This window comes from Balaenoptera borealis, assembly GCF_965194805.1.
Source record: "Balaenoptera borealis genome assembly, chromosome: 4".
Taxonomy (NCBI): Eukaryota; Metazoa; Chordata; class Mammalia; order Artiodactyla; family Balaenopteridae; genus Balaenoptera; species Balaenoptera borealis.
The window spans coordinates 83,789,258-83,812,309 of record NC_138861.1 but is presented as its reverse complement, the minus strand read 5'-3'; the positions used below and the strand labels follow the sequence as shown (position 1 = coordinate 83,812,309).

The 23,052-nt window shown below is 34.7% G+C and overlaps 1 protein-coding gene across 6 annotated transcripts in view; it reads right to left on the bottom strand.

Annotated features, from left to right (window-relative positions):
• The window catches only part of ATP8A1 (ATPase phospholipid transporting 8A1), a 235,328-nt gene that overhangs the window by 134,967 nt on the left and 77,309 nt on the right, over positions 1-23,052 (bottom strand). For 5 of the 6 annotated variants that reach the window (XM_082390480.1, XM_082390481.1, XM_082390483.1 and 2 more), the window contains 7 exons: positions 19,927-20,038; positions 18,414-18,579; positions 17,029-17,156; positions 14,748-14,825; positions 13,310-13,398; positions 8,517-8,561; positions 662-734 (listed from right to left, as the gene is read on the bottom strand). In XM_082390480.1, the coding sequence (XP_082246606.1) occupies positions 662-734; positions 8,517-8,561; positions 13,310-13,398; positions 14,748-14,825; positions 17,029-17,156; positions 18,414-18,579; positions 19,927-20,038 (691 nt within the window). The remainder of the gene's footprint in view (positions 1-661; positions 735-8,516; positions 8,562-13,309; positions 13,399-14,747; positions 14,826-17,028; positions 17,157-18,413; positions 18,580-19,926; positions 20,039-23,052) is intronic. The other variant, XM_082390482.1, reaches the window with a different exon arrangement.

The window sequence follows — 23,052 nt, the reverse complement described above, 5'->3', positions numbered from 1 at the left end:
GTGGGCCTAGGTCTAGATTTTGTTCATCTGGAAGTTCATGCTTTGTTGAAGGCAAAAATAACCACATGAACACATTGCTAGGGCCCTGCCCAGGGGCAGAGGTGGTAAGTGCATCAGTGCTAGGAATGGACTAGGTTTTGGGGTGATGAGCATGAGTTCAAGTTCTGACACATTGAGCTTGAAGTGATTGTGAGAAAAAATTGGAGGTTTAAACTTAGGAGACCATATCATTTGATCGGATGGAATTTTCATTAAGTATCGGTAACTTCATAAGTGGAATGTTCACATTGGGTGGCAGATGTCCGAAGTTCTTATTGTATAGATTTAGCACCGGCCTATAATTCTGAGCAGGAAATTCATTTCTATAGATGTTTTGAAATTGTTAACAATGAGTCGTTTCATACAAATAGAGTTCTAGAATTAATATATAATATTTTTAAAAAACAGAATGTTGATTAATGACAATTGGTAAAACTAAATTTCTAACAACCATGAATTCATGTTGGCCAAGTAAAAAGAATTTAGCGATAATAGATTTTGCTAATTATTAGAAATGATCATGAAACTAAAAAAAGGAATATTTAAACATGGAAGATAATTCAGAGAAACACTCATTAGTTTTCATTTATTAATGAAAAGATAATAGTATTATGTTGCTTACATGATTATTTTGGAGGTTTTCCAGCAATGATGAATCACTAAATGTTTTTTCATCTCCAAACTGTGAGCTCTGCCTAAAGTGGAAAAAAAATGGAGCAAACTTGGTTCATTTATACAAGCCCACTGATCTGTTTGTAAGTTACGTTTTTTTTTTAAATTTTTGAATTTTATTTTATTTATTTTTTTATACAGCAGGTTCTTATTAGTCATCCGTTTCATACACATCAGTGTATACATGTCAATCCCAATCGCCTAATTCAGCACACCACCACCCCCCTCCCCCGACCCCCACCGCTGCTTTCCCCGTTTGGTGTCCATGTAAGTTACTTTTAAAATAAATCATTATGCCTGCAAACTCTTAATAGATTAAATATAATTTAGTCTGCATTTCTAAATAAGACATCACAGATTTCATGACTGAATCATAAAATATTTTCAACCATTCTAAAATGTGAAAGTCTTTTGCAGTGTAATGAAAGTCTTTTACAGTTCATTTTCCTGGGGTAAAATTATGTTGTAGTCACATGAAATTTTAAAAAAGTAACAAAACTGCTGAAATACCTGGAATTGAATTTGTCTACTTCCAAAATTTTTCCAAGTTTAAAAAATTTTGAGGATTAATGGAGGTATTATAAAAAATAATATTCTTTTACTTTAGCCATGAGAAATTATTTGAAGTGACTAATACTACATGATTATCATATGAAACTAAAATATGAATAAACTGTTTATATATTTCATCAACATCTATCTATCACTAACAAATACCTGATATATTTATGTACATATCACATTTACTCCGTATATAAGGAGAACAGACCATAAAAGTGTATGGGGTTTTGTGCTGTGGTTGTCTTCAGATCAGCAAACATGAACTCCATATGAAACAAATCAAATCAGAACTGCCTCTACAACCTGGCTATTACTAGTCTCATGGCCGTGCGATTTAATATCAAAATGCTGAGATTCAAAGGAATGACAAGAAACATTTACGTGGAACTGTCAAACCCCAAGGGTATACTTTTCAATGTTCAGTGAAAATATATAGATCTAAAGCTTTTGTGCACAGATGGAAATTTCAGAAATCGCTGAGGAAAAAATAACGTGTTCAATACTAAATAATCGTAATCCAGAAAGCTTTTAATCACAGTTTTTACAGGTTACAAAGAGTATTATCAGTGTCAGTGTCCCAAATATCAAGAGTTTCATATTTTAAAGCCAGCTGCTTGAAAGGAAGGAGAAATCATTAAAAAAAAAAAGAATGTGAAATAATTGAACATAAACCATATTGTCAATATATGTATTTTACCCATAAACCAAAGAAGGAAGTTAGAGTGTTTATAGCAAAATATGTCTTTATTTACATGTAATAGTCTGGTCTATTAATTCTCAAAATTGTAATATAATTCATCTTTATTAGCATGTAGTAGATCAGAATTTTCAAAAACATCAGTGGGAGGCAGAATAAACACATTATATTTTATTATTACTACTACTACTATTATTTCTCCTCCTCCTCCTCTAGTTTTAAAGATGAAAAGAAAAAAATCCAAGAACTTTTAAACAACTTATCAATGGGTGGACAGAAAAAAATTAACATACATTTCTCCTCCAAATAATTATCATTTCTTAAAAATAATTATTCAAGTCTCTATAAAATTTCCCTATTATTTATAAAATGTATTATTAATAGTTCTTAGTTATATTTCCCCACTTATTATTAGATAAATTGAAATGTCAAGGAATATTCACAGTAACATCTTTCATGTGGAGGTCTATCTTCCCTCTAAAGAATTCCAGGCTAAAGCCTTTATAAATCTGAAGATATGTCTTATTAATCTCACCAGTAATTCGTTCATTTCATAAATCACAGTGAACACAATTGATAAAGCTTTCAAGTGTATTTATAACAAATAACACTAGATATGCAATTGAAATATTTATTAATACATGGACACATCCTGCCCTCTATTCACCAGTGAAGCCTTCTGACAAGGATGATGCTAAATAACTCTTCTCCCAGGAAGCAGCTTCCTTTCCAGGATCATAAAAACCACCAGCAATTCATCTGCTGATCACATAGCCTGGGTTGGATAACTCAGGCAAGGAGCTCTCACCACCCCTCTCCAAAATCTCACAAAATGTTCACTTTTAGTAAAAGTAAACAGATACAATTAGGAAGCTCGAGTCATTGCAAAATAAGGACCAACTGCATTAAATGTAAAATAGTTTTAACTGTTAGTTGACAAAGCTGTATGAATCTGGAAACTGCTCACACATAAAAGTGCAAGCCAACATCTACATTTTGTTAAAATTTTCCATAGAAGTTTTCAAGTGACACTTTGCCTCATAAGGAGACAAAGAAATAATAGTGTTTTGCAAAAAGTAATAAGGCAGGGGGTGTAACATTAAGGTAAAGAGAAAACCGAGCAGTTAACCCACAATGTCATATAATTTGCAGCTTCTTGTAGGCTGATTTAAAAGCTGTGATACATTGTAAATAATTATTTCCTGATCATCCTAATATGAAGAATCTATTTTTTATAGCAATAAAAATTGAGAAGATTCAGAATTTTATGAATAAATATAAATTAGAATAAATATGGCCTAATCAGTATTAGTTAATTTCTTTCTTTTTTTTTTTTCCCTTGGCCACGCTGAGGGGCATGTGGGATCTTAGTTGCCTGACCAGGGATGGAACCCATGCCCACTGCATTGGAAGTGCGGCGTCTTAACCACTGGACCGCCAGGGAAGTCCAGTATTAGTTAATTTCATACCTGACAGTGTGGACTATGAAATCATGTCAATAAGAGAGTCTTCAGAAAAAAAGGAAAAAAGTTCAAACCATACTCTTTACCTTAAACCAATGGGTGAATGACTTAATAAAAGTACCAAAGTGATAAATATTTTTAACCAAGTTAAAAAATAACTTAGGAGTAGAAAAGCCCTAAGTATTATACATAATTCAGAAGACAAAACAAATTAAAAAATCTGACTGTATAAAGCTAAAACATTTCTGCATAGCAAAAACCATTGCAAGCAAAGTCAAAAGTCAAATGACAAACTGGGAAAAAAAATATTTCCAACACATATAATGAAGGTTATTTCACTTAAAATAAAAAGGACTCATAGAAACCAATAATAAAACAATCAACAATGCAGTAGAACAATGAGCAGAGGATATAAACACACAGTTCACAAAGAAGGAAATACAAGTGGTTTTAAATGTACATTCAATTTTACCTCAAAATGAGAGAAATGAAATTTAAATTTATCAATTTGGCAGAAATAAAGTTTGACAGTCCTGCTGCTATGATCATGGGAAAACAGTTAAACCATCTATCATTGGTGAGAATGAAAATTGGTGCAATTTCTAAAAAGGGATATTGGCAATTTCTATCAAAATTTAAAATGCATGTAATCCTTTGATCCAGAAATTCCAGTTCTAAGAATTTACACTACCTGGTGCAAAACGTTGTACGACCAAATTCATTCTTTGCAGCACATTTTTAATAGCAAAAGATTAGAACTAACCCAAAGTTTATTAGGGTTGTTGCTTAAAAAGACTGTGGTACATCCACATAACAGAACGCTATACAAAAAATGGGAGGCTCTGCATGGACTATGGACAAATCTCAAAGATGCACTATCAAATGAAAAGCTGGTACAAAACAGTATGCATAATATGCTTCACTTTCTATAAAAATATGAGAGAAAAAAATACATGCATGTATATGAGTAGAGTAGATGTGGAAGGATACACCTGAAATTGGTTACATTGGTTGCCTTCAGGAGGGGAAATGGAGGGTAGAAGACAGGGAAGGGAGGGAAACCTTTCCCTCTTTACATCCTTTGAACTTGTAACATGTTAATGCATTATGAACTTAAAAAATAAATCAAATTTAAATTAAAAATAAAAAACCACAACAAAATCCATGTCAGAACAAAATCCAATCCTGTCAGCTGAAATATATACACATCCCACATACAAACTAAATGTATACCTTCTATACATATACATGCTACACACATGCACATGGGAAGACAAAGGCAGTCTGACTGCAAAGCACTGTTTTTTGAAAGGATCTACACCTTCTGCTTTTGAATGATGCTACTGTTCCAAATCAAAATTCCTTAAAGGGAGATTTTCGGAAATGAATTTGCTATTCAGTGTCAGGTCCAGTCAAGTCCAAGAATATGAACAAGCGATTGAATTCAACTATAATATTTTTGTTAGACACTGGTTTTGACCGAAGTAATGAGATCTGCTTTTCTGTGTGGTTCAAAGTATTTCTGAGGGCAATTATAAAAGAGGAGTTCCAAAAACATTCTGTGAAATGGTTGCTTCATTGGAATAAATAAATTACCTGTCAAAGTGACTACTTTGAAGACCAACACTAATTTGGATGTGTTAGATCTCATTATTATACAGTCACACCTGGAAGAATGTTTTAGTGAGCCTAACGATTGCAGCAGAATAAATAAATACCACTCATTCCATACATAATTACAGACCAAAATGAAATGAGAAAATAAGACCAGAAAATGGTACTATTCATTGATACTGTGATAATACTAAAAACCACAGTGAAATGACTAAGCACAGAACACTTTAAGGTAATCCTCCTGGAGAATCACCCTCGCTAGCACGTACTTAAGGAAAAACAATAACTATCAGAAAGAATAATGAGAAGCCATACCAAATAGTTAAGAGAAAGTGAAATAATATGTTATCTGGGATTTGCCTCAAAGTAATAGTGGGGGGAAATATAGACGAATTGAAATTGAATTTGAGTACGTATTACTGAAGCGAGTGAATGAGGACATCTGTCTCCTTCTGTTTATGCTTGATATTTTCCACCAAAAAATTAGAAAAAGAAAAAAATGTAATGAAATATATAGTTTTGGAAAATAAGCACATCTTAGGGCTACATGGATGTTGATAATAAGCAGATGTTTTTGTGCACTCCTCTAAATATTGATACTATCTGTCTAGAGAATGGTAGTTTTTTAATAGAAATGAACTAATCTGTAAGGTCACGTGTTAGCTGATGGTACTTGGCAATAATAAGAAACCCATACCAATTCTGGAGTAAGTGGCTACTGGCTGGGAAATGATTTCATCTCTGCAAACTATTTATACTAATAGATTTAAGCGAGGAGAGCTACAGCCATCATCCAATTATTTTTAATGTCAAGAAAGTGTTTTTGAAACAGTAAAGGTTTGCCTTCAAATTTGACTAAATGTAAATATGTTAAATAATCTACATACACTTAAGTGTTAACTGTTATGTGTTTTCTAACTTGGTATTTTTGTGGCAAATATGGTTCAAGTAGGGTAGTAAAACATATAGTATAGGCCGCAGGTTTTATATGTGGAATCAATGAACTTCACATTGAAAGGGGAAGCTGCTGACAGTCAGACAAGAATAAACTTTCAGATTTTGGATTAATATAGTCAGCTACACTCTCCAGTTTACCCCTGAAGAGGAGCAGCATGAAGATATGGCCAGGTACCTGGAGCGTAGGATTCAACCAGGATCACACTTTCAACCTTGGTTTCACTGGCAACACGAAACCAAGTGTATCAGATTAGGCAGATGCCAGATTTAGGACTGTGCGAAGTTGTGTCCCCCCATGCTAACTTTTCTCAAGTCAGTCAGTTAAACTTTACTTGCTCTTGCTACCTTAACAAAACAAGAAAGAAAGAAAACATAAAATAACAAATAGTAAGGATATCTTTTGCTCTAAAAGCAGATATTTTTGAAGCCTGTTGGATGTAATATAACCAGCACCTACTTCATAACCAGGCTGAGAGAGGTTTTAACTCTTTCTCCCACATTTACTGGTTGTATACTTTGGGGCAAGTTACTTATTAGCTTCTTTGCCTAAATTTCACCAACCTTAGAATGGTCATGTCAATTATAACTCCCCAAATATGTCTTGAGGATTGAGCGAGAGACACCAGAGCTAACACTTTCTGTGAGCTTACTATGCCAGACACTATTCTAAGCACTTTAAAAACGTAATTCACTTAATCTTCACAACCTCCCTGTGATGTCTACATTCTACCAGATGAGGAATCATAGGCATAGAGGTTTGGTAATTGGTTCAAGGGCACCAGTAGGATCAGGATGTGAACTTCGGTGGTCAGAATCCGAAGTCTGTATCCTTGACAACTGTATAGGACCAAGGACACAACTGAAGTTCAAGTAGTATCTGTTCCTTCATCTTTGCTGCCTACAGGTAACTACTATAGATCGGGAATCCAAGTATATATTTAAAATAAAGCTTACTTTATTAAAAAGTTGCCAAAAGCCTTCCCTTTTATTTTAAAAAATATCATTAATATCTAAGTTTATATGTAACTGCAAGTGGAATGGTACAAAAATTTATGAAAAAGCTGGCATTTTTAAATTTGGAGTTACCTAGTTTAGAATATCAAATTTCCCAAAAGGGTGTTTCACAAAAAGAACTTATTAAACAGATAAAATAACATCTTCTCTTTCCAATAGTGATAAAATCATGAAACAACCTCTATTGAAAGTAGGATATTTTAAATGACCTGAATAAACAATTTTTAACATTTCCATCCAATCTTAAGAAAAATATGATGAAGGTAATTTCCTTCTCTTAATAAGTGAGTTACCTTAGAAAAATATATATTAATCCTACATTCATGAACAGTGTTTACAATTAATAGAATTATGTTAATTCTACAGAAAAGCAACAAGTAACAAGATATAGTCAAAATTTTCACTACGTTCTCAAAAGATTAAATAAAAGGGAATATCTACATCATTAAACTTGAATTACCCACCAACAGTAAGATGCTTTGGCACATTTAAAAAATACTAAAAATTATTTGGTTGTGGGTAGGTGTCAAAATGTATGATATTCCAAGCAATGAGCTTAAATATAAACCCATCAGTTATCACATGAACCAAACAGCTGCCTCTGTCATTAACCCTAGGTAGTATGAGGTTTACTGCAAATTGTTACTGAATTTCCACTTTACTGAAATAAAATCCAAGTTGAAAAATATGGCTTAATCATAAAATACGTGTGTAATCTGAAAATAGAAATGTAACCGCACATAAAGCCATGTTTTCTAGACCAGCATTAAAGGAACCCGTTTTCTGAAATTTCACTTGCCACCAAATCATGATGAATTATCAAAATAAACTTATACCATTCTAAATAAAAATGTAAATCCATGGGGGGATTTTAAGGTAAGACAAAAAAACCCAATACATACTGAAATTGACCCTATAAAATGCCATATTTAACAATGCTAAAATTAATTCTATTCCGATTAACTCTAGTCCTTGGTAGCATGGTTTTCCAACATTTGTTCCAGACATTTAATTTAAAAAAATGTTTATTTTCTAGCCTCTAAACAGATTTAGTAAATTAACAAAAATAAATGTAAAGGAAATTTCCACTCTGTGGGTGTGTTTCAGTAGCATCTTTTTGTAGCTCTGTAGAGCATGTAAAGAGTGGCAGAAGGTGGCAGTGCTGAGCTAAAAAGAAAAAGAAAATTTCTGGAGCTGTAGCTGAATCTTAGGTAGTCCACAGCCCAGGGACTCTGAGTTGATCATCACATATTTTATTACAGATACATAGCTCTATAAAACTCTAGCAAGCCTAAACTTTGAAAGAAATGTTTATAAAATGACTAAAAGTTTTCTGATAGGAAATCAGGGACATTCAACAGATTTTAAGAAATACTTTACAGCGTTGTCACCCTACCTGGTCAGTAATTTTTTCAAAAGTAGTGAAATGTGGCTAACAAAACAATAAAATGCAAACCTTTTAAGGGGATCTATGAGACAGAAAGGTCCATGCAGCTTACCATTCATCAGGAGAGCAGCCATAATCCTCAGGTTCAGGGACATGGCTTCAGAAAGCAAGAAGAGGGACAGAAAGAAAGGACAAAGTAATCACAGAAAGGCTGGAAACATAAAAGCGTGAATAAGGTAAGTACTGAGACATAGATCTTGAAAAAGTTAAGAAAATAAACTTTTAGTTGATTTTGAAAGAATGGCAGTTAGTACAGTAAGTATGATTTATGGTAACTAAGCAGATTTACAAAGTTATTTTTTAACTGGAAGTCAACTTGCTTCTTCACCATGAAATTTCTTGATTTTATGCAGAGAATTCAGTATTCAGTAGGAAATACTGAACTTCATAGTTTAAATATATGCTAAAGCCAATGGAATATTAATCACATATTGCGTAATCAGAATAAATGGTTTAATGAAACAAACATGTTAATACCTAAGAACAAACTATCACACTGATAAAATCTGCCAAGTATTGAAAACATTTCAGAAGTAAATCTGACTACCATGAGGGGATGGTTCTTTAAAGAGTTATATTAAAGTAAAAATCAATTGCATTGCTATAACCAAAGGGGAGCAAGCAAAAACACTGTGTCAAGGTTCTGCCAAGTTGCACTGCTGTTGTACAGCAGCCCTGGATCTCATACCTGGAGAGGGGCTTGTACTTCTCAACTCAGGCAGCTTTTGAAAAGCCTCAGAGCTCGAGGCTTAGGGTCGCTCTCCTTGGGTGTGGTCCAGCTCTGGCAGATGCCGAGCGCTATTCGGAATGTGATGAGGTGAGCAGCAGCTCTGGTGTGTATGTTCTGTCTGGTTATCTGCCTTTGTGGGTCAGTGCTGTTATATCTGCTTGGTAAGTTCTTTACTTAATCCAACTCATTCTTGATCTCAGCCTTAAGCATCGCAGTCCCTGATCTCCCTGATTAGATCACCCTCCTCCCTCACTCCCAATCACAGGCTTACACAGACCTTTGTACGGTGTTATGATTTTATATTTGTCTGTATGATTACTTAACTATATCCATTAACCTCCAATTAGACTATAAACTTTAGGAGGGCAGAAGCCATGTGACCTTTTGCTGATCATTAAATCTCCATCAGCTAACAAAGTGCTACATACATCTAAAGCACTTTGTTGAGGCATGTGTATGAACAAATGGTGTTTACCCAACTTTACCCACCAGTCATGGTGAGCAGTAAGATACATTTATTGGTTATAATATAGACCTTGGGACTAACTATTTTGATAATTGTGAGGTTTCTCATGGTGAATCTCTTCTCAGTGTTAAAGAAGTTGCTGATTCTTTCAGTAAACATTGCTAAACGAAATATTGTGAAATGAAACGACTCACATACTGTTTTCATATATAAATAAAGATTGCTTTTAGGAACATATGGTTTTTACTTAAAGGGAAAATGTCAATGAAATGTTTTTAATACTGATTAAAATGACTTGCCCATACAAAAAATATTGTTTAGTTTGCTTCACAGAATCTTTTTTTTAACCTTAGAGATTGTACTCAGTTCATCAGTTCATTCTAATAGTAAGATCTAAATCATCAACAAAGATAGTACTTAGGATTGTAGCCTAGAACAGTCACTGTATTGAGAATTCTAGCCACTAAACATAAAAGCCTCCTTACCTTTTCTGGCATTCAAGTAACTTTGATAAAACTGAATTATTCCCCATAGGAAGCAATTTGCTGAAATGATGCCTTAATAAATGTTTAACAGCAGAATTTCTAGTTTGTAATAAGCTAAATTTACAAATATGACATCACAATTTATTTACATTTAACTAAAAAAATCTAATGAAACATTCTAATAAGTTTAAGCATGGTGGCATTTCTGACAAAGTTGATCTCTACAAAATAATCATCATTGCTAGATATGTACAAATCTTATGTTATTGCCCATCATGAATCCAATTTAGGGCCAAGGTTATATGAAATGAGAGAAAACTTACTAAGACTAAATTTTGGAGCATTGTTTTACGTGTTAAATATTTTCTTCCTACAAGCCTATGGAATACACTGAACTAGGCAAAGATTGTACTGTCAAGAGACTTCAAGTCTTGTCCTTCAAACTGATAAAAGCCAACAGAACTCATCTTTGACTCTATCTAGGGTAAAAGGAGGTTTTATTTTCTTAAAAAATGCTTAAGAAGCATCAGCTCTGAAATCATTACCCCAAAGGCATTTGTTAATACATGAAAGTTTCTGTTATTTTCCTTTGTTTTGCTGTACTCTGAGGAGATAACCATCATACTTTCTTCTGCTGGAGCTGGAAGTGTACGCATGTAATATCTCCCCATGTTAAACAAGTGTTAAACACTCCTACAGGGCAGGCTGGACACTATAACCATGTAATTGTTCCTATAACCAAAGAGTGCCCAGAGGAAATGCCAACAGAAAGGTAAGTTTTCAGTAATTACTTTTTCCTGTGGAGTTTGGCGGAATTAAGTAACAGCCACATGTCTCTCCTACTGTAACCACCTGAGTAGTCTGACGACGTCTCACCGTTTCTCCAAAGCCTTCATATATCAACAACTCTCTACAATGCTGACATTCCAGTTGTCCATCGGGAATGTTTAGGGGAGGGGATGTTGATAAAAACTCAGCCGGGGTTAAGGATCCTAAGAGCACATACAGAACTTACTGGAAGTAGTTTAACAACTAGCTTCACTCAACAAGGCTCTTGGTATTCTTGAAAACATGACACATTATCCAAAGAAGAAACGTATTTCTGTTTTCACAGTTAAAAATTGCAAATAAAGGAATTCCTATTTTTAAATTTCTAAACATGTTAGAATTTTATACCTGAAAAACAATCTTGGAGATCATCTGGTCTCACCACCCTCATTTTAAAGTGTTTGGAATATTTGAAAGGAATTGTCCAGGGTCACATGGTGAATTAATGACAAAGCTAGGACTACACTCATGTCTTACAACTGCACATCAGTGTTAAGAGATGTGATTTTCCCAGGAGGAAATTTGTTTCATTGCAAACTTAATCTAAATGATGACAATATTCAACTCTGAATACTACTTTAACATTTGCCAGTCTCAAACCCACTCTATCATAATACATAATACATAATTGTTAATGACCATATCACCAATAGATACAGGAAGAACAATATTCTTTTATGGTAGTTATTCTTTACAACTACTGCTTCAAAGTGTTTAAGGACTTGTTCCAAGAGTAAGAAAAAATCTTATAAAATGCAAAAGAAAAGAGCACCTAGATATCATTCTAGTTTTCTGTTCTGATAAGTATACAATCAATAATTACTAATTTGGAGAATTTGCTTATTCAATTGGACATTGGACAAATTAAAAAAGGATGTCAATTACCAAAGAGAACCCTCTAAAAGTAATATTCATGAATGAATGCAGAATTTGTGTAAAAACAAACATCACCATAAATCTGTCAGCAAGTATAATACAACAAACTCTAGAATCACAGTAGGCCTTTCCTTCTCTCATCTGGGATAACTGTGGGTCGAACATATAAGTGCAAAATGTCAAAGATTATGGCTGTACCTCTCCTGCCCCAGCAGCAAAACGAAGAGGCCTGTAGCAACTGGGGGGAGGAGAGAAGAAGGCCTCTTTTGTCTAAGGGAACTGGGAGATCTTCAGATAAAAAAGGGAAGATGCAAAATGGCATTCAGCCCTGGAAATAGTAAATAGGCTTCTTAAGTTAGCAGCCTGCCCTTACAGTGTAAAAAAGCCATTACGTCAAATGCTTTTTTAGCTTCATTTACCCACATAGTTTGAAGTCAATTTTAGTCATACTCTCTACTAACCCAAAGAACATCTGCCTCCATCTATTTCTCTTTGTAGACCCTGCATATGGGGGTAATCACATGCTTTTAGAATTTTTTACCAAGTGGTTATTTATTTAGTTTTAAATAAAGGCATTTTCATAATTCAATACCCTATTTTTATACTGGCTTACTGCTTAGAGACAGAGCGTGAGTGGGGAAGGGGTGGGTACAAGCCAGAAAACCCAAAAGCAAGTGCCCTTGCTTGCATGGTTAAGATACCAACATTTACCAGTCTGACTTGTAGATAAAGATAGTTGGAAAATTTGATGGTAGGCCAAGGTCAGTCAGCCAGGAGTATATTTCATCTTTTGAGCATGCCTTTTTAGGAAATGTAGAAATTAATTTTCTCACATTACCCTATAAAGTGTTTCAAAAAGAAGGCTTTTGAGCAGTTTAGGCAAGAATACCTGGAAGTAAGAAAAATATGGGTGCTCAACAAGTACATTCTAAAGGATATTAAGAGCCTGATAAGAGTATTTTTTGATATTTATTATCTCCCGGATTTAAGAGTTTTGTGTCCCTACCTCCTTCCCGTCATCAGAAATTTAGACTGCTCTGTGACTGCAAAGAGGAGAGATGATAAAAAGAAATCAAAGGGCTAACTATTAGAGAAACAACAATATTTTAACTTGAGAACTACCCAAGGACAGACTGCATGTTTTAACACATGCAGGCTGTACTCTGACTTCACGACAATGGAGAGGGAAGTGTATTTGTACCTTATTACCAGAGCCAGATAGAGACCTTCGGCAGTTCTAAACACTGAAATATTATTGGGCAGAGCCCCTGCCTCACAGGTAATTCCAAATGAAAAACAATACCAAACTATAAAACACAAAACGTACATGTATGCTAAAATTAAAATAGCTGCCTTCTAGATTAAAAAAACTCCCCTAATAAGAACTCCCCAAATTATACCAAACTGTTAGCATTAATTAAATCTGTATATCATACTCTAATTAAAAGGAAAAAACTCACCCATAAGCAACTCCAGCTATGGTGCACTTCTTAAACTGCATTACGTTGCATGTCAAAGTACCAGTTTTGTCAGAAAATATGTATTTTACCTAAAAAAAAGTTTAAAAATTCTCATTAAAATTTCAGAGGTCTTTTTAAGCCAGTTTTTAATGAAGGGAAAAAAACTTACATTATTCTTTCTATCAATTTTGTTACATTGTAGGGGCACAATGAATGCTATTAACTGACTACTTTCTGCACATCATTAAGGAATACTTTCAACTATTTCTTTTCGTATTTTAGCAATGAATCATATATGAAAGCTAGTCGCTCAAGCTAGCAGAAAAACTACAGTCATATAGAAATCTGTCTTAATATGCTTAATATGGTCTGAATTTCCACTAGTAAGTGCCTCTATAGCTACTTAACATGTATAGAGCACTAAAACATCAGCATTTCTCAACATAACAAACAATTATGGGATTGGCGATGGGTTGCAATTAAAATGAACTTCATACAACATCTGAATTGGTAAGAAAAAGGATAATTCTGGCTTAAATGGTATTTGAAGAGTAAGAGTTAGCAAATGGCAATGGTACAAAAAAAGAAGAATCCTTTCTTAACTAATACGTATAAATGAATTACAAATATACATATATATGTGAATATAGTATGAATTATAAATCTCAAATTCCTGCTTGACTTATACAACTTCATTGATAAACTAACTTTTCGGGCTTCCCTGGTGGCGCAGTGGGTGAGAATCCGCCTGCCAATGCAGGAGACATGGGTTCGAGCCCTGGGCCTGGAAGATCCCACATGCCACGGAGCAACTAAGCCCGTGCACCACAACTACTGAGCCTGCGCTCTAGAGCCTACAAGCCACAGCGACTGAGCCCACATGCCACAACTACTGAAGCCCGCGTGCCTAGAGCCCATGCTCCGCAACAAGAAAAGCCACCGCAATGAGAAGCCTGTGCACCGCAACGAAGAGCAGCCCCCGCTCGCCGCAGCTAGAGAAAGACTGCACGCAGCAACGAAGACCCAACGCAGCCAAAAGTAAATAAATAAATAAATAAAATTAAAAAAAAACCAAAAAAACAGTCTTAAAAAAAACAAAACAAAACTAACTTTTCCTTCCTTTCTGGTCAAAAGCTATAAACAATTTTAATATTGGGAGTTTATAACTCAAAAGCAGCCAATACTTTACACACTAATCAGATTATATACTGGAGGACATCTTTCTGTGCAATATCTTATCTCGAGAACAGAATATGCGTTAAATAATGTTCATTCATTAAAAATGAAAATTGATAGTTAGGTACTAACATGTATTTATGCCAATCATTCAAAAAATGGAAAATTAGGAGCTGTCAATTCATCTGAAGTTGCCACATATGGCAGAAATTACACCAAATCTGACTTCCAATTCAACATATCAATAAGAAATTTAGTTTACCTGGCCAAGTTCCTCATTCAGATTAGATGTTCGAGCCATAGCAGCAGTGTCTGTGGGTTCATAGTGCATGTCAAGATCCTTTAAAAAAAAAAAAAAAAAAAAGAAATCCTTGAATACAACTCATAATAAGAGATTTAGTACAATTTTATTTAACTGGTGAGCTATGTATGTAACACTCTCAGCTCTTGTCATCACTAACCATTTCAGTTGATTTCCTAAAAAATACTCAATACAGGATGCCATATTTCACAGTAAGGGCAGAACAGTATGGTAGGTAGAGCATGTCTCTGGAATCAGGCAATCCTGGTTTACTATCATTCCACCATTTCCTAGATATGTGACCTACTACAATATAAGGATTAAATAAGATAATGCATGTGAAGTGCTTCCTACTGTGTCTGGCACAATGCTTTACGTGAGCTAAAATAACAGCAACGAAACATTGCTTGAATAATTTAGACTTTAAACCCCTGGAAAAATTACTTAAGGGATTCCATCTTGTACTTTTTGGTCAAGTTTCTTACACTGTATATACTTGAAAGTAAAGAACATTTTATTGACAAGCCAGGGTTTACTGATTTTCACATGTCAAATGAAAAGGCCAGATCTGGTCTCTCCTACATCTGTATTTCAGACTGATCAACATCGGTTCTGGAACAGGTACCTTGTTTTAAGAGGGATAGTAAACAAATGGGCAATGTTTAGACAGTAGTAACTGCAATAGGGATTAATTTGGAAATCATGTCAAATGAAGAATGGAAGGAGATGGAGGATACTTAGTCAGGGGGCGGGGATGATAGAAGAACAGGCATGATAGCCAAGTTCAAATATTTTGCAAGGCTGTCATTTGGAAACAAGATTAGACATGTTCATAAAAGATCTATTGGGAAGAACTAGAAGAAAAGGAAGGCAGTTACTAATCTCATTTCCACACAAGGAAGAAACTGCCTGGTAAGGGAAGACCTGTCAGGAATGTTAGAAAATCTCTGCATATTAGAAAGGCAGTTGAAAAGCATAAGCCTGCTGGGTTCATACAATACTAAAATTATATAATTATTTGAAGCAAATATTACTTTTGAAAATCCAAATAAAAAATAAAGTGATTGACTAGTTATTTGATTTTCATAATGAGCTACCTTATTATTTCTGTAAGTGGAAAACCTTCAATAAGTTTTAATTGTACTTATACAAATTTTACTGCACCATTTTTTTAGCAACAAATCTCCTGCATGAAATTAGCTATACCTGCAACTCATTTCAGATTTCTAAATTATACTGATCTTTCACCAATGAATTTAGAGATTAAGGGTTGAAGTGGGTCACTTAGTATGGAAAGATAATGAACAGTTGCGAAAGTAGCATATTTAAAAAAAATCCTAATATTGTTCATATTGAAAGACTTTCAAGTGATTTTAAAAAATCAAAAGATAATAAAAAAATCAAAATAAAAGAGAAAAACTTTCTGGCAGATTAGGTTTAAAGACTTAATTTACATAAATTCATTAATTTTAACTTTGGTAAAAATTACTGAAATTTAATTGAAGAAGAGTAAAATTTTATAAACAAAACATTTAGGAAACAGATGTCCAGTACACTTTTCTAAGATTAAAAAAAATTGAGAATAAAAATTAAAAATAAAAATTCAAACCCAGCTGAAATTGTTTACAGTGTGGAAAAATAAACTACAAAGATGTATAAAACATGATAGAAAGCCTGGTCGCTACAAGTAGTGAATACAGTATTATTTCTATAGTGCTCAACTATCCATGAAGTTGTTTGCTATGTCGCAAGCGTCCTTTGATCTATATAACCACTGTGAGATGCAGGTAAAGCATGTTTTATTTATTCCCGTGTGATTGGCCAAGAAAATAGGTCTCAAAAAAGTCAAGTGGCTTGGCAAAGTTCACACAGCTAGTAAATTATAGAATTAGAACTAAAATCCATTATTTTAACTCTAAACCCTATGATTCTCGTTTTCCCCAAGACCACTATGTAACCAAAAATAGGCTTCCTCAACTACAGACCTATTTTCCCCAGCACGTCTGGTCTGTAAACTTGTGTGATTCTGAGATGAGAGACTTTGTTATGATTTTCACATGTCAAATGAATTTATTATTATTATATTATATTAGGCTCAAAAATATTTTGAAATGTTGTCTTGTAGTCAATAAAAAGTAAGGTATAATTAAGACTTTTTTCCTGAAAGATCAAAAGACCCTATCAGGAAAAAGGCCAAAATGTATGTTTCATGTAATAAAAAACAATAATGATTCATATTTACCCAATTTATGAAGTATGCCTGGGTAAATTTCACCACTTCTAATGTAACCAACAAGCTGATAGGAATGAGATTATTGAAAAGGATGATGAAGGTCAAGAAATTCAGTCCAAAATTATTAGCACCACCATCTGTTGGGGGAGGTAGGAAGAAAGTCATTTACAGTTTTATATTTTATTTGCATTAACCAGAACTTTAGCGTAACAAGAATTTTCTGTATTATATAGTATATCTAAAAGTGTGGGAGGAACACTGTGCTGATAACATGTTCTTATTCTCAAACACAGTCTTCAAGATAGAATGGCATTATTTGTGTTCAAGATGTTGTGAACCCTTTTAAGAACTGCATAATGGTACTAAAAAGAGAAAGTACTACCACATATTTCAAACCCATTCCAAACATGAAGTTTAGAGATATTAGGGATAGGACTGAGGTAGAATCTCAACCAGGTAGAATCACTTTCACATAAATTTTTAAAAAGCATTTCCAGTTTGAAGGATGTCTTAAAAGCAAACAAACAACAGCAGCAAAACCAACCCAGGTAGCTAAAACAATGTAGGGCTGAACCCTAGGTAAATTCAGCTCTAGGTAAATTATATTCTTCCTCTTCAATAATGTAAGTAGAACAGTTATCCCAGATAAACTGTAAAGTATATGAAGAAACAAAATGATGGTAATCTTAACAATTCTAATGTTGAAATAGCAAACCAATGACTTAAAAAACAAGAACCTTGGACTAGCTAAAAAGCTAAATCAATATAATAAGAAACAACTGAGAAGATGAGTTGTGATATAAAATTTTACTAGAACTTGTTTTCACACACTTGGAAATTAAGTATTTATTGGTTAAGTGCTCATCAAAAGGAAATGTAAACTTACTTCCCAGAAATACTCAGTAAAAAGATAAATGATCCAAAAAGGAAACTACTTAATAGTACTTTCCCTAAGAAAAGTTGACTATTAAAACAGAATTCACTGCAGTCATGAGTTCAAATGAAAGTACATTCAATTTAAACACTTTAAAAACATGTAAAATACTTTTTGGTGCTTTAAATATACTCAGTCTGCTTTCTTTACCAGATAGCTATGTAACCACTTGTGTTAAAATATTTAAAAGAATAAATTAATAAAATTAAAATAATATTAATAAAATAACATTTTATACTATTTTAGAGTACTCACTATATTTTTAAGGATTTTGAAATTTTAGATTGTAACATTTTACTTACTTTTACTGGAAATTGCATTGAAAAATAACGATTAAATGCCCAGTTATCTTGGCAACAAGGTTTTCTTTTTAGAAATAGGAAATTCCAAGATCAGTTGTGAAACAAATACATGTTTTAATGAAAGAAAAAATAAGTACAATAAGCACTTTAATGCTCACAGTTTAGATTGAGATACCAGTCCTTTCCAGAATGCCTTCGATTCCAAATGGCTGAGCCCACAGAACAGACAAGAGACATGGCAATCAAGATACAAAATAAAATCAAAATTTGTACATTTGTAATCCGTTCTACATTTGAGAGTTTAAGTGGTGGACTTGTTGAATTCTGTAAAAAGAAACAAAAGATGAGTAATAAGAAATGTGTACAAATGATCTAGTAATGTGTATCTAGTATTTTGGTGAGGATGACAAAGTCAGTCACAATTCAAAACCTACACATGGTTCAACACATGAGAATTATATGGAAAACAATCAGATGTAATAAGCTGTCAAAGGTTAACCACCTCTTTTCCTTCACTGTATCACCCAATCCTTTTTCTACAATGTAAAGCAGTAAGAAAGAAGGAAATAACATTCCTTTTGTAGACATGGTTTTTCCATTGTGGCAGGTAAGATGAACAATGCATTACCTGGCTACCTAAGCAAACAGGGTAGACTAAGGCATCTAGCACCTCAGCTCCTGAAGAGAGGCAGAGAAGGTGACCTATGTACCCACAGCCAGAGACCTGGAAATTCCAGACTATGAAGACAACATTTAAAGGATCTCTGGTTTCCAGATTTTTTGGTGGCATTTAGTAATTGTTTTACTAAACACAGCAGCAATCTAAGTAGTGCTGGCTATCAAGAATAACAGAGGCAAGTTTCCTGAGCTGTACTTAATGATAAAAAATGATCTGTGCTAACCACGGCATCCACATGACAGAAACTTAAATGTCAAAAATCAACATAAAATGATGATTTATAGAATTTATAGAATAGTTAGGGGTGGAATCATTAACAGCAGTCCTGCTTGCCTGTTGATAACATCTTTGTGCCTTTACAATGTACAAAGTTATCAGCCCTCAAAGCAGATTTTCATTTAGTACCTTAAAACTGAGTTTTCCACACCTACCTAACCACTGAACACTCATGGTATTATAATGTAGAGAAGGAGCATCCACAGGCATGTGTAAATGTTACAAGTGCTAGGATTAAAGCTGATTGAAAATGGCTTAACATAAAAATGCTGTGAAAAACAGTCAACATAATAGTTGACTATTAACAAACAGTTACAAGTTTTTCTTTCAATTTTATAAAAAATAAAAATAAGTTCTAAAATGTGATCATTGAAATAAAATGAAATTATAAGATAAATAATGCAGAGCACTCATCATTACACAGACAACTTTTGTCAATCACTGCAATAGTCAGTAAATGCTGCCAATGGACTGGTATGCAAAATCATTGGGTGTTCACGCATTGGTGATCTCTGGTGGAACGTTCTAGTGTTCTTGCATGGAGTGAGCCATTTCATAGCCCCACTCACTGAAGAATGAGATCTGGATATAGAGTGTGGGGCTCAGGTATCTATGACAGATGATCTGCTAGGTTTAGGACTACAGCACCGAGACCTACAAATAGCATATTTTCAAAAGACTTGGGTCCAAAAGGTTTTCATAGATAAAAATCCCACCTGCATCAGCTTGGTGTCATGTCCAGTGTAGACAACTATTCCATGAACCCACTGTGTATTTCTCAATTGAGCGCCTCGAAGAAGAATCTGATCTGCTCCCAGGGGAACAGTGCTATGACAGATTATGTTGACATTAGAAACGACATTTTCCAAAATGCTTAAGAATTCTACAGCCACTATATAGTTCCAAGAAAGGTCCTGCTATGAAAATAACCCTTCTTACATTTTACTTTTTTTCTAGAAAAGAAGTAATTTTCCTACCAATAAGAATAATCTTCTTACACAAGGACAGCTGGAGAGAAGCATTTCAGTTGCTTCTTCTTACCACCAAAGCAGCCATTTCCTACAACTTCATTATCCAAGACAGTAAGCAACAGTGTGGAATTCAGAGGCTCATTCTCAAATCTGTTGAAGACTTTTCCTGATTTAGCAAGTCCACTTAGGTTTCTGAGATATTTGAAAGTAGCGAGATTAGGGGATCTGTTCCCCCTCCTCCACCTTCCTTTAAATTAAAAATAGCTTTGTGCACAATAAAGGTTCAAAAAAATACACAAGGTAAGATAAATACACAGATCTCATCATATACTTGCACTGCCATCCCTGCCCTCCAGAGATTAAGTCTCTGTATTAAAATCTCTAGGACATTCATTTACTGTATTTGAAGATCAGTCTTGCAAGAACTGTGAATAAAATCGTAAGCACCTAAAAGTCTTAAACACTCCTCTGAAATGACAGCAAATTGAGGCTCTCCATTCCATATGACTTAAACTACATCTTTCATGAATAAGGGTCAAGCGGGGTCTTTTGTGGGTTTTTTGCAAGGCTACCCACTATGGTAGGCTGTGGGTTGATACAACCTCTCATAGAGCTATCAGAAGGCTACAAGCTATCGCAAATATAGTGGGATTCTTAATGGAAACGTACTACAGAAAATTTAATGGCTCAAAGATTCCTATCACTACTGCTTCATTTTACTGATTAAAAAAAGCAAAAAAAAAAAAGTCAAATATAAATAAAAATTCCAGAAAAAGGAAGAGGCAATTCCCCCAAGAAAAGTCTCCAGAAACACAGAATTTATTTGTCAGAGGACACAAATAGAGACTGAAGCTTTCATTTCTGGTGGATTTTTATAATCCAGTAGGTGTCTAAGGCTAGTAGTAGCTTGGGCCTGGGAACTTCTTTTAGGAACTACACAAATGTCACTGGCTCAGATGAAATCAATCTAGATAGATGGGTAATGACAGCACCTGAAACCTTCTACTTAAGTAAGTAAATTCTTAGGAATTAGTGTATTTCAATTTAGTCAAAGAACACAGCAACTATACCTCTCATTCTTCATGTACAACAACATGCTTTTCAGACCCATCTTAAGATCTGGGGTGCACTTCAGGGGTGGGAGGAGTCCTCGGGCCTAAAGCAGGCTTCCAAGAAGTTCTTGGGAAGCTGCTGGATTATGCTCTGGGGCACATATGTGCCAACTGTTTCTCACATATCCAGTGGGGTATAACATGGCAACTGGCACCTCAGCATTTGTGGTGTGCATTGATGGGAATTAGCTACAAACTCTTCAAAAGAAAAAAATGCTTTTCAATTACAAGGACTCAACAAGAATTAGTTATTAGTTTTTCATCAGAGCTGGAATTCCAAAGTCTCTGGCATTAGACAATGACCCTCATCCTTAATGGCATCAAACTACATTCATTCTAAACTAAGGGGCCCTAAGAGCGCTGGGTAATCACTGTAAAAGTCAAATGTGCTACAGGCACAAAGATATTGAAAATCTGTTTCCACCTTTCATGTAAATTGAAGCATATTATATAAATGCTATCTGTACCCCAAATCTTGGCACCATCATACAAAGTTTCTCCTTCACTGTGTGGATGTGCTTGGCATTGATTTGCTGGGGAACTGATAAGAAATGGAAGCTGGCCAGTTAGGAATGTCAGGCTACAGAAACACATTACTTGTATAAATGTCCAAATCTATCATTAGTCTATGTTCATGGAAAGATCACTCTGAAAAATTTAGAACAATATATAATTACTTCAAAAATTACAGGAAAACTTTTGGTAGATCTGAATGAGGATGACAGTTCAGGGTACTCAAGTGTCCTTTAGAATTCAAATACTGTAATAATGGAATTACAAAATACTGAAAGCACTGATAATCTCTCAAGCTGGTGGCGTGAGCTAGTGCGCTTAGCTGCATTTAGTTGGCCACTACAAATGCCTAGTAGGAAAGGAGAAGGGAAGCAGAGGAGACCCCCAACCTTCCTGCCAAGTTCTGCCCCATTTCTTTGCTCCCCTTTGTAACAGAACTCCTTGAAAAAGTTGTCTATTTTTCAACTCTTCTTCTGTTATCTCAAACTCACTCTCATGAGGCTCTGCCTGTCCTAATAGAGGTCAAGGATCTCCACTTGCTAGATTCAACTGTTAATTCTCGGACTCACTGTATTTGACTTCATGGTACTTGACCATAAGCAACATGTGATCCACTTTATAGTCACTCCCTCTGCCTTGGTATGGTTTCTTCACTCTTTCGGTTTCCATGCTACCAACTTGATCTCAGTCTGTTTTGCTGGTTACTCCTCTCTTCCCAACCTTAATGCTGGCGAGTCTTAGGACAGCTCTCTCCACTTTTCTAACTATACCCTTTCACGCTTGGTGATGGCTTTAAATATCTATACCAACTACTTCCAAATTTATCTCATGACCCGGACCTCTATCACAAACTCCAGGCTTATATGTTTAACTGCCTCCTGATGTCTCTGTTTGGACATCACAAACTTATTAAGTCGCAAACTGAACTGCTGACATTGCCCCTTGAAACACTCCAGTGGATCCCCATTTCACTCAGAGTAACACCCTTACAATGGCCTACAAAGCCTTGCATGGTCTGGCCCACTATTCTCTCTTAGCCCTTCTTCTACTACCCTCTACCTTGGTCATTCCACTCCAAACACACTGGCATCTCTGCTGTTCCATAATTACTCCAGGCACTTTCCCACTTTCAGATAATGTAACCATACAGCTAATAATTTGCACTGTCTATTCCTTCTGTCTAGAATCTTCTCCCTCCAGATATTCAAATGGCTGACTTCCTCATCTCCTACTCACCTTTGCTCAA